This window comes from Odocoileus virginianus, chromosome 23 (assembly GCF_023699985.2).
Source record: "Odocoileus virginianus isolate 20LAN1187 ecotype Illinois chromosome 23, Ovbor_1.2, whole genome shotgun sequence".
Classification (NCBI taxonomy): domain Eukaryota; kingdom Metazoa; phylum Chordata; class Mammalia; order Artiodactyla; family Cervidae; genus Odocoileus; species Odocoileus virginianus.
Genome location: NC_069696.1, coordinates 23,758,937 through 23,774,627, shown reverse-complemented (window position 1 = coordinate 23,774,627; position 15,691 = coordinate 23,758,937). Strand labels below are relative to the sequence as shown.

The 15,691-nt window shown below is 37.5% G+C and overlaps 1 protein-coding gene across 5 annotated transcripts in view; it reads right to left on the bottom strand.

Annotated features, from left to right (window-relative positions):
• The window catches only part of PIK3C2G (phosphatidylinositol-4-phosphate 3-kinase catalytic subunit type 2 gamma), a 440,932-nt gene that overhangs the window by 100,417 nt on the left and 324,824 nt on the right, over window positions 1-15,691 (bottom strand). For all 5 annotated transcript variants that reach the window (XM_070453682.1, XM_070453686.1, XM_070453683.1 and 2 more), the window contains 2 exons: window positions 11,838-11,994; window positions 2,530-2,639 (listed from right to left, as the gene is read on the bottom strand). In XM_070453682.1, the coding sequence (XP_070309783.1) occupies window positions 2,530-2,639; window positions 11,838-11,994 (267 nt within the window). The remainder of the gene's footprint in view (window positions 1-2,529; window positions 2,640-11,837; window positions 11,995-15,691) is intronic.

Here is a 15,691-nt window from a genome sequence, read left to right as displayed (position 1 = left end):
ATAAAGAAAGATGAGCGCTGAAGAATTGATGCTTTTGAACTGTGGTGTTGGACAAGACTCTTGAGAGTCCCTTGGACTGCAAGAAGATCCAACCAGTCCATCCTAAAGGAAATCAGTCCTGGGTGTTCATTAGAAGGACTGATGTTGAAGCTGAAACTCCAATACTTTGGCCACCAGATGCAAAGATCTGACTCATTTGAAAAGACCCTGATGCAGGGAAAGATTGAGGGCAGGAGGAGAAGGGAATGACAGAGGATGAGATGGTTGGATGGCATCACTGATTCAATGGACATAAGTTTGGGTAGGCTCTGGGAGTTGGTGATGGACAGGGAGGCCTGGCATGCTACAGTTCATGGGGTCTCAAAGAGTTGGACATGACTGAGCGACTGAACTGAATTGAATTGAAATGTCACTAGTGGTGGAGAACCCGACTGACAATGCTGGAGACATAAGAAATGTGGGTTCAATCCCTGGGTCTGAAAGATCCCCCAGAGAAGGGCATGGCAACCCATTCCAGTATGCTTGCCTGGAGAATCCCATGGACAGAGGAGCCAGGTGGGCTACAGTCTATAGGGTTTCTAAGAGTCGGACAAGACTGAAACAACTTAGCATGCAAGTAGATATAAACCATTGCTTCTTTCAGAGATAATTTTACTATTAAAGCGCTTTTTTGTTGTTGTTCAGTTACTCAGTCATATCCTACTCTTTGTAACTCCATGGACTGCAGCAGGTCAGGCCTCCTTGTCCTTTACTATCTCCTGGAGTTTGCTCAAACTCATGTCCATTGAGTCAGTGATGCCATCCAACCATCTCATCCTCATTTGTCCATTTCTTCTCTTGAGTTCAATACTTCCCAACATCAGGGTCTTTTCCAATCAGCTGGCTCTTCACATTAGGTCGCCAAATTATAAGAGCTTCAACTTCAGCATCAGTCCTTCCAATGAATATTCAGGGTTAAGATTCAAAAAACCAGACCTACCTAAAGAATCACTAATGGTAGAATTTCAGAAGCAAACCAGATAGCAGGAAGGTATATTTTTGACAGGGGCTCTGCCTGGAGTTCCTTAATCATATCATATAGTTTCCGATGTTGAATGCTGCAAAAACCCTAGAGCATGAGATCAAAGCCTTAGCTTTGGGCTCTAGTCCTAGCTCTATGTCTTACTACTTCTTTTAATCATGGGCAAGCCCTTAATTCTTTAGATCTCAGTTTTCTCATTTGCATATTTATTGTCAGAATAAATAAGTAAATAAACTATTTTATTTAGAAGCTAGGGCTCTTCTAGCTATAGTATTCTGTCATATTTCTACCACTCAACACAAGAGCAGCGTATCCATTAAAGTTCGTTAAACAGAGATTCCTTACAAAAGTGAAATTCTCTGAGTGTTTAGGACATACATTCCCATGAACTCCCCCTAATCCCTTGGAATGGAGACAGTTTCTACGCTATACATTCTGGGAAAAGGAGGGAAAAATAATACCTGTGTGGGAAAGATTTTACTCTCAGTAGTGTTGTCTTTAACAAGACAGAGCATACATCCATTAAAAAATTATAATTTGTGTTTACTAATTGCCAGTTGACTATTACAATGATTAAAAATTAGACTCAAATAAGATTCAATATTGGGCTTCCCATGTAGTTCAGTGGTAAAGGATCTCTCTGCCAGTGCTGGGAACGCAGGAGATGCAGGTTTGATCCCTGGATTGGGAAGAACCTCTAGAGGAGGAAATGGCAACCCACTCCAGTGTTCTTTTCAAGAAAATCTCATGGACAGAGGAGACTGGTGGGCTATATAGTCCGTGGGATTGCAAAGAGTTGGACACGACAGAGTGACTGAATATACACATGATTCAATATTAAGAAATTACAGGAAACAGCACTGTATTTCTCTACTTAAATGTTTACTAGGATAATGATTATGGCTAACATTTATGGAGCATCTAAAATCTGCTAGCAGTTTTGCTATCCTTTCAAAAATTAAAGTTCAAGAGATTTTTGTATTATAAAATGAACCACCCATTTGACAGATTTTGAATCTATCTGATAATCAGTATATTGTGCCCAGACTCTTACCTTGTTGTTCACTAGCGCTTTCCCAGACTTGTTTAATAAAAACTAGATTAACAACAGAAGATAGTCACCAAATATTCCAACATTTGTATTTTCTTAGAGATGAAAGTAGTGAGTCCATATCTCATCATAAATCTTTTTCCAAAATGTTTTTCAGGACATAGTTTGAGTAGAGCAACCAATTTATTTCTGTCAGCTCTCTGACCTCTTTATTGAGTAATGTGTTACATGAAGAGGCTGGTTAGCGAACAATAGCTTTTCCTACAGAAACGCTGACTAAGGCCTCCTGCTAGACAGTCTGCATTGCAGCTTTTCTGTCCCTAGGGTAAAAGACACAAGCTTGTTTTGGAAATGACAGTTTTATACCCATGACTGTTCACCCTGAGATCATCTCAAATGTGAGATGTGTCTGTACACAAGAATACATGCATACGCATACATTCACAGCTAGTCTTACTTGGTAAAATGACTTGTTGCTTCGAGGTCTGTATCTTGTGGACGAAGATTATTATACACATATTTCAGGTCTTGGATTCCACTTAGCTCGGGCAATCCTGCATGTAACATCTTAGCAAAACAAAAACACACAAACAAAACAAACAAAAAAATCTCAATAAATGTAAATAAAATCTCCATTCTTGTCTTCTGTAGAAGAGGCATGTTCAGCAAGAGACAATAGAAATAATAAGAGCTCTAGTGTCTGAATTTCTGGATCCATGATTTAAAATCTAAATGATCTTGAAAAAGGCTTTTAACCTCTTTGAATTTCCATTTTCTCCTTTTTAAAGTGGATATAAAAATACCCAACATGTTCTGGGAGAATCAACTAGTAATGATTAAGAAAGAGCTATACATATAAATTATAACACAAAAATTATATCACAATACCTATTTTTAAGAAGAAAAACTTAATCCCTCCAAACATGTAAGTAAAGCATACAGATCAAATGGTGTGTAAGGAAAGAAAAGAATTCATCTTTCTGTTGCTTAATCTTGTGCCCCATTCCTTTGCTTTTTAATCTTATGTTCTTTCATGAGTCAATGACTCTTAATATAAGAACACATTTTTCTCTAGTTAAGTGGTGACTGAATTTATTAAAAAAATATTAAAACAATGAAACAAAGATTAAACCATACAAAGTTTCAGGTATTTTTTTTGCCAAACTTTGGGAAAATGCTTTGTTTAAATTATGGTGTAGATTGAAGGGATAATATTCTCTTTAGTTATAGGCAGACAGCTTAGAAAAAAAATAGATCTTTGAGATAAATGTGAGCTCTGAGAAAAAAAGAATGTCATCAGTATCTCATGACTAAAATAAATTACTTCCTGCTCTGGAATAGAGGAAGGGAAGTTAAGAACAGTTGTGGGAAGTTAAGAACAACGAGGTTGATCCTAAAAATAAAGAAAAGTCTACTTCCTTGAATGTCCAGTGGTTAAGGCTTTGCCTTCCAATGAAGGGGGTGTAGGTTTGATCCCTGGTTAGGAAGATAATATCCCATATGCCTTGTGGCCAAAATACCAAAACATAAAACAGGAACAATACTGTAACACATTCAGTAAAGACTTCAAAAAGGGTCCTCATCAAAAAATAAAAATCTTAAAAAAGAATAAACAGAATGTGGCTATGGAGGATGGCTGAAATTGTGACTGACTTGATGAAATTCAAGTAAAAAAAATGGATTTGAAACTATTTTCCCTTCCTACTCTTTCCATACAGGCTGAGGGACCAGCATAAATAGATGGACAGAGGAAAGCAAGATGTCTTCCATTTGTTCACAGACAGATATCCAAGATAGATTTCAGGAACATTGGGTATCCTGTGGGTGAGTGACAAGAGATGGGGCTGAAAAGGCAAGGAATGTGGGATGTTTTAGCAATAGGAAATATTCTGTACTTTATCCTAAAGGCAAGGAAAGCTCCTTTCATGTTTATATATGAGCATAAAAAGAATGAATTGTGTTTGAGAAAGATCATCATGGTTACATGTGAAAAATAAAGTGGGGCCAAATAAGAGGCTAGATCGGAGACTGTTGAGGAATGAAGAAAAGTTACTAGAGTTTAAATATACCTAGGGGATAGAACTGAGAAAACTAGGTGGTTGACTGGATGTATTTGGTGGACTAGTTGGGGCTTAAAACATAAATACAGATTTGGGGGTTATTAGCATACAGATAGTAATTGAAACCATGGGAATGGATTAGGTTGTCCTGGGAAGTTGTTAGCCATCTTTCCCTGTGGATGATCCAGCATCTTAAATTCATGATATCTAAAGTTGAGCAAATTTTCTTCTCCTATAAACTCTTCCTCCTGTTTTTTATTTCATATCTCACTGCCACTATTGTCCAAATAACAAGAAGTGAACGTGTTAGTCACTCAGTTGAGTCTCTTTGCGATCAGGTTCCTCTGTCTATGGCATTCTCCAGGAAAGAATACTGGAGTGGGAAGCCATTTCCCTGTCCAGGGGATCTTCCTGACCCAAGGCTCAAACCCAGGTCTCCCCATTGCAGGCAGATTCTTTACTGTCTGAGACACCAGGGAAGCCCATAGTAACAACAAACTCATATCTTATTTGAGTTTCTCTTCTTCTTGATTCCCAATGACAGTCTTCCATTGCAATTATTGTTCCAGCTCAGCTCCCCATCTTCATTTGCTTAGATAACTTGAATAGTTTTTTTTTTTTCTGGCTCTTCAATACTTATCTCTCTAATTACATAATTTCTAAGTTATCCATCTAAAATCCAAGCTACATGGATTTTAGTATGATGGTACTTCCTTCATCAAAAACAAAGAAATTTTTCTAGGTTCTCAGATGGCTATATCTCAGGTGGCTATATAAATCCAAAATTTTCATCCTGGTCATAAATGACTTTCTTAATCTAACTGTGATCTAACACTTCAACCTTACTATCTACATAGGCCTCCATCTGTGCCACAGACTGGCTGCACTTGATCACCTCTGTTTCTAACACATGATATGCCCATGGTCTTTAAGCCTTCACACATACTTATGATTTTCTTTCAGTCAGGATTCCTTTCCTCTCTTCCCTTGTCTGTTGAAATTCTTTTTGAAGGCTCATCTCAAATACTTCTTCCTCCTTGAAAGCACCACAGGTGCCCTTGCTAAGATTTCATAATTTGTTTTCTTTGTACAGTAATCCTATTTTGGTTACAACTCTTTCAAAGAACTTATTGCTGCTTAGATTTAGCTATGTTTTATTTGAGTGTAAGTTTGTCACACTAGATCTTAAGTTCTTTGAGAATAGAAATTAAGTTTTTAGTCCACATTGAATTGTCTCTATTGCTTAACATGGTGCTTTGTAGTTAGGACTTAATGAATGTCTGAATTAATGAATGCATGAGTGAATAAAAACCCTGTGAGGCATTGAAAACCTACAGATAGAACTTCAGTCCCAACTAATAAACTTAAAATCAACCATAGGGAGATACATTGCCAAGAGCAACTAAAGCTCAGATTAGGTTCTATCGGTTCTGTACTTAAGAATTCCAGAGACATATGTGCACTTATTGTGACAGTGTCCCCCTTTAACACACTATGACTGTCTGCTTGTTATGAACACCTAGATCTGAATTCCTTTCTAGTTTCTCTGAATATTCTGAATTCACATATGCTCCTTTAGGGCTCTGTCAAACATTTCTTTGGGAAACAGACCTTATACTTACCCCTTCCTACACATGCACACATACACACACAGACCACACCAGTGGTCTGCCAGCTGCAGATGGCCTCAGATCCAAATTCTCTCCCTTTCATGTGGCTGATTAAAGGAAGCAAGTGCTAACTTTGCCCTTGTTGATGGGATTCATTCCTTAGAAAGAGGGCTTTTAGTGTTGCAGCTCTGCACGGGAGAGTAAGGACGGTCTCAAACTTGGGTTCACTTCGCCAGGTCTGTTCACTGACCCACAGAGATGTGATTCCAGTGCCTGCCAGCTTATATTACAGGGGTCAAAACTTTAGATGGGCTTCCCCGGCGGGCTCAGTGGTAAAGAATCCGCCTCCAATGCAGAAGATGTGGGTTAGATCCCAGGGTTGGGAAGATCCCCTGGAGCAGGAAATGGCAACCCACTCCAGTATTCTTGCCTGGGAAATCCCATGGAAAGAAGAATCTGGCAAGGCTAAAGTTCATGGGGCCACAAGAATTGGACACGACTTAGTGACTAAATCACCAACAATAAGAAAGAGAAAGGGTGGCTGGTACAGATAAACAGATAAGTTCCTTCTTAAAACATGGGAACATTAAAATTTTTTTTTTAATTCTGTTTTTCAACTACTGAGTCCAAATCTATCTTGATAGTCATGCTTCAGAAAGCAGACACTCTTTGCCACCATGTAGAGAAGTTAGAAAGATTTCTGTTGGGAAATATTGGATATAAAAATGGGTGTGATAAACATTTTAAACTGGGTGAATGGTCCCTATGTTCTTTGGGAGCCTTCCATAATGACTGCTATTGATTTTTTAATAAGAGAAAAGCTGATGAAATACAGGCTTTTATGTTAGTGAATTCAGCCAGCAACACTCTTGGGTCTCTACAGATGTTTTGCTTTTAAGCAAGATGGGAATTTCATAGATTATTTTTCCCCAGCTTTTCCCAGGAGTAAACAAAAATGACTGTGGATAACTGGAAACGGACTGTTCTCTACCAACGATGAGCAATGAACTCCACAGCAGACACCAAATGTTTGTGTCTCATAATCCTTTGTTATTGACCATTCATGGAGGGCAGAATTTATGATCCATGTCAAGTACTTCTCAAGTCATAACTAGGTTATGGCACAGTAGATTAAGTTCTTTTTGAGTAAGTTAACACAGAAGAAGTCATTTGAGAGAGAGTTGAGGGAAATATAGATTACACACAGAGGTAGAAAGTAATCCAAAAGGAGTCCATGTGTAGGCCAGAATTGGAATGGAAAAAAAAAATAGCTTGGGGTAAAGAGAATGGGATTGATATATACATACTGCTGCTGCTGCTGCTAAATCGCTTCAGTCATGTCCAACTCTGTGGGACCCCATAGACGGCAGTTCACCAAGCTCCGCCATCCCTGGGATTCTCCAGGCAAGAATACTGGAGTGGGTTGCCATTTCCTTCTCCAATGCATGAAAGTGAAAAGTGAAAGTGAAGTCGCTCAGTCATGTCCGATTCTCCATAACCTCATGGACTGCAGGCTACCAGGCTCCTCTGTCCATGGGGTTTTCCAGGCAAGAGTACTGGAGTGGGTTGCCATCACCTTCTCTGATATACATACTACTATATATAAAATAGGTAACTAATAAGAATGTACTGTATAGCAAAGGGAACTCTACTCAATACTCTGTGGTGACCTAGACGGGAAGGAAATCCAAAAGGGAGTGAAAAGTCAGTGTTAGTCGCGACCCCATGGACTGCAGCTCACTAGGTTCCTCTTTCCATGAGATTCCCCAGACAAGAATACTGGAGTGAGTTCCACTCCCTTCTCCAGGGATCTTCGTGACAGAAGGATCGAACTCCAGTCACACACATTGCAGGCATATTCTTTACCATTTGAACCACCAGGGACGCCCCCTAAAAATGTCAACAGAGTGTATATATGTATATAGATAGCTGATTAACTTTGCTGTACAGTGGAAATTAATACAACATTGTTAATCAACTATACTACAATTAAACAACAAGCAAAAAAACCCGAGCTTGGCACTGGTACTGCTGTTCTTCTGACAATGGATACTTCTTTTTTCCAATAGACTATAAACCCCATGGGGACAGAAATTCTGTTTATCCCTTTACAGACATATCTCCAGGGCCTAGCACAGTGACATAGATGCAGCCAATCTTCATCAAATATTTGTTGAGTGATAGAATAAATAACTAAATGCCGTAAAACAATCTTCTGTACATTTAAATTTGGTCTTTATTTTATAAGAAGCTCTACCAGAGAAGACATGGTCTTGAAACCTTTACTGATGCTTTGTTTATCTACAGAACCCCATAAGAAAGAAATGTGAAGAGCAGAGAATCAAGAGGTAAGTAGTCAGAAACAGAGATATAACATTGCTGTTTTATACATGTGTGGGGTCACAAAAGAGCCGGAGAAGACTTAATGACTAAATAACAACCACCTTCATTTGTCTAATTGGTCCGTTTCCCAGGTGAGGCTCAGTGGTAAAGAATCAGCCTGCCAATGCAGGAGACGTGGGTTCGATACCTGGGTCAGGAAGATCCCCTGGAGCAGGAAATGGAAACCCACTCCAGTATTCATCCCTGTAAAATTCCATGAAGACAGGGGCCTGACACCAAGGCTATGATCCATGAGGCCCCAGAGTCAAACATGACTGAGCACACATGCACACACTAATTGGCTCACGTTGCATCTGATATCTGTTTCAATTTCTGTAAAAGTCTAAATCTAAGATCATAAAATTAATTTGAATTAGTATCATTCACTGCCAACTTTTCTTCCTTAGCCTAAAAGTCACACTTGAATAATTAAAACAGGGAATTTTTTTGCAAATACTACTTACCAAAATCCTTCAATGTCTGATTTTAATGTTATTTTATGAAAAATTATTTGACTACTTGAATAAAATATCACATATCTACTTCTTTAGATGAAATAACATTGTATTACTCTTTAATGACTATTTAATATATTATGACTCGCATGCTAAAATTTTTTTTTTTACGTAAGTGGAAATGTTTATTAAACAAAAGAAAAAAGTCCACCAATACCTTTTAGAATTTTTTTTTCTTCAAAAGCTGTTCTTTCATATTATTTTAACATGCTTGTCATTCAGCATAATTTTACTGTCATCTGAGAAACAGTATAAAATGATATTCGTCCTTTTCTGCTTTGGGTTTATTTTTGAAATGTCTGTGACTGGTGGAAGCAATAGTTAGAATATGGTACTCAGTCTTAGTAGGCAGTTACTTACAGCATTTTAGACATTTAGAATCGCTGGGTACCTAATTTGCTTGTGTACATGAATTTTGTCCTCCTTATTAAATTGAAAATTTTAAGACTGACAAGATCTCATATGTTCATGTATTCTCCACAGTTTCTGGCATATAGTAAGTACTCAAAGGTTTATGGATTCATGAGTTAGACCCCATTAGAGTGCAAACGTTGACATCATCTGGATATTTACTATGAAATGGAGTCAAGGTCATAGACTCAGCCCTTGTAGTTTTACCTGTGGCTTGAATACAATGAACTATAAACCATCTCTGTTTATGACTGTAATATGGCCTAACAGAATTGGGAGATAGAATAAAATTCTACCAGTATGAATCACTGGCTATTACTGGAAAGTCAGTTTCACTCTGGAGATGGACAGAACCGTATATATCTAGTTTACATGTGAAGTAACCAAAGTGTCTTTCTATATGAAGGACTACATGTTTATAGAATATTTAGAAATCCATATTTTCAAGACAGAGAGGAAAGAAGTAAGGTCCATATGTTGGTTGAAAGGTGAAACAAGAACCAAAAGCCAATCTTCAGTGCAAGAAGGTCAACATTTATTTAATACTATGCAATAGAACTTTTCTGCTATGATGGAAATGTTTTATATTCGTGCTGCCCAATATGGTGCCACTAGCTAGATGTGGCTGGTGAGTGAAATGTGAAATTTCAAGTGAAATGTGGTTAGTGAGACTAAGGAGCTGAATTTTAAATTTTATTCCATGGTAATTAAATTTAAATAACCAAGTGATTAGGGGATACTGTATGGACAATGCTCTAATAGGTTAACAAGGATCTAGTGTAATAACTGGATCCTACTATAGGACAGGTACTGTGTTGTTTATGTTAATTATCTAATAGGGCTATTACAAAATGTAAATCAATTAATACACATAAGGCACTTAGCATAAATGCTCATGGAAAGTATTCAGCACTAGGTCATGTATTTATCAGTCCTACAAGGTAGATGCTACTACCTTTAGTTAATAGATGAGGAAATAAGAGTCCAATTGGGGTGAGTAACACATGCTGAGGAATATAACCAGTAAGAGGCCAACTTAGAATTCAAACCCGGGAATTCAAACCTACCCTTAACAACATCTAATAGAACTGTCATCTGATGGTTCTAAACCAGTTTTTAAAAATTTATTTATTTTTAATTGAAGAATGGGGAAACAATGGAAACAGTGAGAGACTTTCTTTTTTGGGGCTCCAAAATCACTGCAGATGGTGACTGCAGCCATGAAATTAAAAGACGCTTGCTCCTTGGAAGAAAAAATATGACCAACCTTGGCAGCTTATTAAAAGGCAGAGACATTATTTTGCCAACAAAGTTCCATCTAGTCAAAGCTATGGTTTTTCCAGTAGTCATGTATGGATATGAGCGTTGGACTATAAAGAAAGCTGAGCACCGAAGAAGTGATGCTTTTGAACTGTGGTGTTGGAGAAGACTCTTGAGAGTCTCTTGGACTGCAAGGAGATCCAACCAGTTAATTCTAAAGGAAATCAGTCCTGAATATACATTGGAATGACTGATGCTGAAGCTGAAGCTCCAATACTTTGGCCACCTGATGCAAAGAGCCAATTCATTAGGAAAGACCCTGATGCTGGGAAAAATTGAAGGCGGGAGGAGAAGGGGATGACAGAGGATGAGATGGCTGGATGGCATCACCGACTCAATGGACATGAGTTTGAGTGAGCTCCGGGAGTTGGTGATGGACAGGGAAGCCTGGCGTGTGCAGTCCGTGGAGTTGCAGAGTCAGACACGACTGAGGGACTGCACTGAACTGAACTGAACTGAAAGATAATTGCTTCATAGAATTTTGTTGCTTTCTGCCAAACCTCAACATGAATCAGTCACAGGTATACATATATCCCCTCCCTTCTGAAGCTTTCTCCCATTTCTCTCTCCATCCCACTCCTCTAGGTTGATACAGATCCCTGTTTGAGTTTCCTGAGACATATAGCAAATTCCCTTTGGCTATCTATTTTACACATGGTAATATAAGTTTCCATGTTACTGTCTCCATACAGCTCACCCTAAACCAGTTATTTGTGATGATTGTACTGATTCCAACACCATGCTGATTTATGAAAGATGTACAGATCTCCTACAATTTGCTGCAGTTATTAGTGTGTATGTATGTGCCCATAGGAATCACCACATTTCCTTTCCAGGAGATATTTCTATCAGATCCCTCTCCTTTCACCCTGACATTTGGTTGGTTCACTGGACAGTGGAGTGAAACATTAAAAATTCCTCTGTTGGTCAACAGAGAGCACCCAGGACTATGATGCATAGACTCAAATGTGCTATTCTAGAGTTGAGTTGCTAGCAAGTCATCCTACATTTTTGACTCTCAGTTTCTTCATCTGGAAAATAAGCAAGTGATCAAAGGGACTGGGAGGAAAACCAGGAAAAATCCTTGCTTGTCCTACATCACTGGGTTGCCATAATGTGAAAATGAGATAACATTTTAAAAATACTTTTGAAAAAATCCTAAAGTACGATGCAACTGATATAATATTCTAAATTACTGTCCTTGATCTTTAATAAAAATATACTGAGATAACCCCTGAATATATCAGTATTATTGTGAAGAGAAAGGTTTGAGACAATGACTGTGAACTAATGTTATGAATTATTAAGAAATGTGTTGGTAAGCTGTACAATGGTACTTTTAGTTTGTTCATTCCATTCCATTTTGAATAGCTCTTTGGGGAACTCCAAATCATTAACAAAGATAGACGACTGAAAGAGAGAAAAAAGTGAAGCTTATTATTTCTATTAATTCCCCAAGGGACTTACCATTTCTAGCAGGTTCAAGAGCAGCCGACTGTGTCTTCTGACAATATTATAAGCTCGACAGCAAAGCTCCACAAATTCTTGGAAATGCTGTGGGTTTTTCCCACCCTCTGTAATAAAGTACTCCATCTCTGAAGTAAAAATAAAAGGGGCTCGGTCCCTATAAGCAAAAAAAAAAAAAAAAAAAAAAAGAAAAGAAAACGAAAAGCAAGAACAACCATAAACAGGAAGAGAAATGGTTGGAAGAATCAAATTAGGTAGTTACAACAACTTATTTCCATTTGAAATTTTTTGTTATTTTTCTCTCCACTCTAATGAATGAACCTCCTTCATTGTAGGATGGTTAGAGAAACTTGCTAATTATAGGCTTTGAATAATGTAACTGAGCTGTAACAGAGAAGGAAGGGCAAGTTATTTTACAGAGTTGACCTATACTGTCTCAAATAGTAATTCCAAGTTATTTTTGATGTGACTATTATCCACTAAAGTTAATATAGGGAATGTGATTTTATAGAAAATATATTTATTAATAAAGTATGAAATGATAGAACAGATCATGTTTTTAACCTCATGGTACTTTTTCTTTTTTTTAATGGTCTTCCCTGATGCTCAGATGGTAAAGAATCTGCCTGCAATGAGACAGAGTCAAGTTCAATCCCTGGATCAGGAAGATACCCTGGAGAAGGGAATGGCAACCCACTCCAGTATTCTTGCCTGGAAAATTCCATGGACAGAGGAGCCTGGAGGGCTACAGTCTTTGGGAAGACTGAGTGACTAACACTTTCTTTCACTTTCAGCAAATTGAGGAGCATTATTTACAACAGCCAAGATATGGAAACAACCTAAGTGTCCATCAATATACAAATAGATAAAAAAGATGTGACATATATATACACACACACACATATATATATATATATATATATACACACACACATATATATATGTATATATATATATTTATGATATATATGTAAAGAAATGTTATTCAGCCATAAAGAAGAATGAAATCTTGCCATTTTAAACAACACGGATGGATTTAGAAGGCATCATCCTAAATGAAATGAGTCAGAGAAAGACACATGCTATATGATTTCATTGACATGCAGATTCTAAAAAACTAACACAACAAAACATAAACAGACTCATAGAATCAGAGAACAAACTGGGGTTGCCAGAGGGGAGGGAGATGGAGGAATTAGTGAAATAGGTGGAGGAGACTAAGAGTTAGAAACTTCTTGTTATAAAATAAATAAGTCATAGGGATGTAATGTACAGCATAGGGAATATAGTCAATAATACTGTAATAACTTTGTATGGACACAGATGGTAACTGGACTTACTGTGTTGATCATTTTGTAATGCATAAAAATATTGAATCACTGTTCTACAGCTGAAATGAACGATGATATTGTAAGTCAACTATAGTTAAGAAAAAAAAAGCTAAGATACGCATGACAAATTCTTTCAGAAGGTAATCTGTGAAAAAACAGATGTTACCAATTCATTGTGATATGCTTAGTAAGGGAAAAAGAGGTAGCTATGTTTCATTTTATACTAAGTGTAATAAAAATCTTGGTCAGAAACGAGGAAATATGACCAGACACTGTTAGTGTGGGGTCATGAAAAATTGGACATGACTTGATGACTGAACAACAATACCTAGCTCTTAGAATTGCTGTGAGGACTAAGAACACATACACAAAGGCCCGACACAGACAACGCTATAGATTTGTGAACGGCTATAAGAGGTTCATGCAGAGGGCACAGACTGTAGCCTTGCCAGCTAGGCTTCCAGTCATATTCAACCACTTACTAGTACCCTGAACAAGTCACTTGGCCTCTGAGTGTCTCAATATCTTCCTCTGTAAAATGGGAATAAGAGCACTTGACTGCTTGGATAGTTGAGAGGATTAAATGAGTAAAAGTACTTAAAACATAGCCTGGCATATAGTAAACACTCAATAATTTTAAATACTGTTCTTAGTCTCCAAACTAATAAAATTATTCTTGGAGCTGAACCTGGTCATAGCTAAATCTCTCTTTCTCTTCAAAAATTCCATCTGTGAGATCCCACCTATCCTTCAATGTTTAATTTACTTCCAGCTTCTCCATGTGATCTCTTTGGCTGCATGTCCTTAAGTGGACATTTGAATTTGGTAGCATTTTTTATAAATCATTCAACCATGGGGTCATCACTACAGGTAACATTTTAGTGAGTTTTAGCAATATCGTAGACTTCTATAATCAGAAAAAAGCTTAATTTTATATATATAAAAGTCTTCTTTTTCTTACTCTCTATAGTATATTTGCTATATTGAGTGAAGTTTTTGAAAACTTTTGAAAGGGTCTCAAACTTTACAACTTCCTGAAATTTTCTTTTTTAGTGTGATAGATATGCTTTTCTCTTTGATAAGGAAAAATATGTCTGACCAAATTGATTTCTCTTGGAAAATTTTTTAGTTATGTTTAAGTTCATGTGATAATCTATTTCAAATATGTAAAAAAAATATACAAATTAGAGAAAATATCTAAACTAAAAGAGAGAACTGAAAGTGAATTGAAAGATCAACTTCCCAAGTAGGTAGGTGCCCAATATGCTAGTAGAGGTCAGTGGAAAATATCTCCAGAATGAATGAAGGGATGGAGCCAAAGCAAAAACAACACCCAGTTGTGGATGTGACTGGTGATAGAAGCAAGGTCCGATGCTGTAAAGAGCAATATTGCATAACCTGGAATGTTAGGTCCATGAATCAAGGCAAATTGAAAGTGGTGAAACAGGAGATGGCAAGAGTGAACGTTGATATTCTAGGAATCAGCAAACTAAGATGGACTGGAATGGGTGAATTTAACTTAGATGACCATTATATCTAGTACTGTGGGCAGGAATCCATTAAAAGAAATGAAGTAGCCATCATAGTCAACAAAAGAGTCCAAAATGCAGCACTTGGATGCAATCTCAAAAACGACAGAATGATCTCTGTTCGTTTCCAAGGCAAACCATTCAATATCATGGTAATCCAAGTCCATGCCCCGACCAGTAACACTGAGGAAGCTGAAGTTGAATGGTTCTATGAAGACCTACAAGACCTTCTAGAACTAACACCCAAAAAAGATGTGCTTTTCATTATAGGGGACTGGAATGCAAAAGTAGGAAGTCAAGAAACACCTGGGGTAACAGGCAAATTTGGCCTTGGAGTACAGAATGAAGCAGGGCAAAGGGTAATAGAGTTTTGCCAAGAGAACGCACTGGTCATAGCAAACACCCTCTTCCAATAACACAAGAGAAGACTCTACATATGGACATCACCAGATGGTCAATACTGAAATCAGATTGATTATATTATTTACAGCCAAAGATGAAGAAGCTCTATACAGTCAGCAAAAACAAGACTGGGAGTTGACTGTGGCTCAGATCATGAACTCCTTATTGACAAATTCAGACTTAAATTGAAGAAAGTGGGGAAAACCACTAGACCATTCAGGTATGACCTAAATCAAATCCTTTATGATTATACGGTGGAAGTGACAAACAGATTCAAGGGATTAGATCTGATAGACAGAGTGCCTGAAGAACTATGGATGGAGGTTCATGACATTGTACAGGAGGCAGTGATCGAGACCATGCCCAAGAAAAAGAAATGCAAAAAGGCAAAATGGTTTTCCTAGGAGGCCTTATAAATAGCTGAGAAAAGAAAAAATGTGAAACGTAAAAGAGAAAAGAAAAGATATACCTATTTGAATTCAGAGTGCCAAAGAATAGCAAGGAGAGATAAGAAAGCCTTCCTAAGTGACCAATGCATATAAATAGAGGAAAATAATAGAATGGGAAAGACTAGAGATCTCTTTAAGAAAAT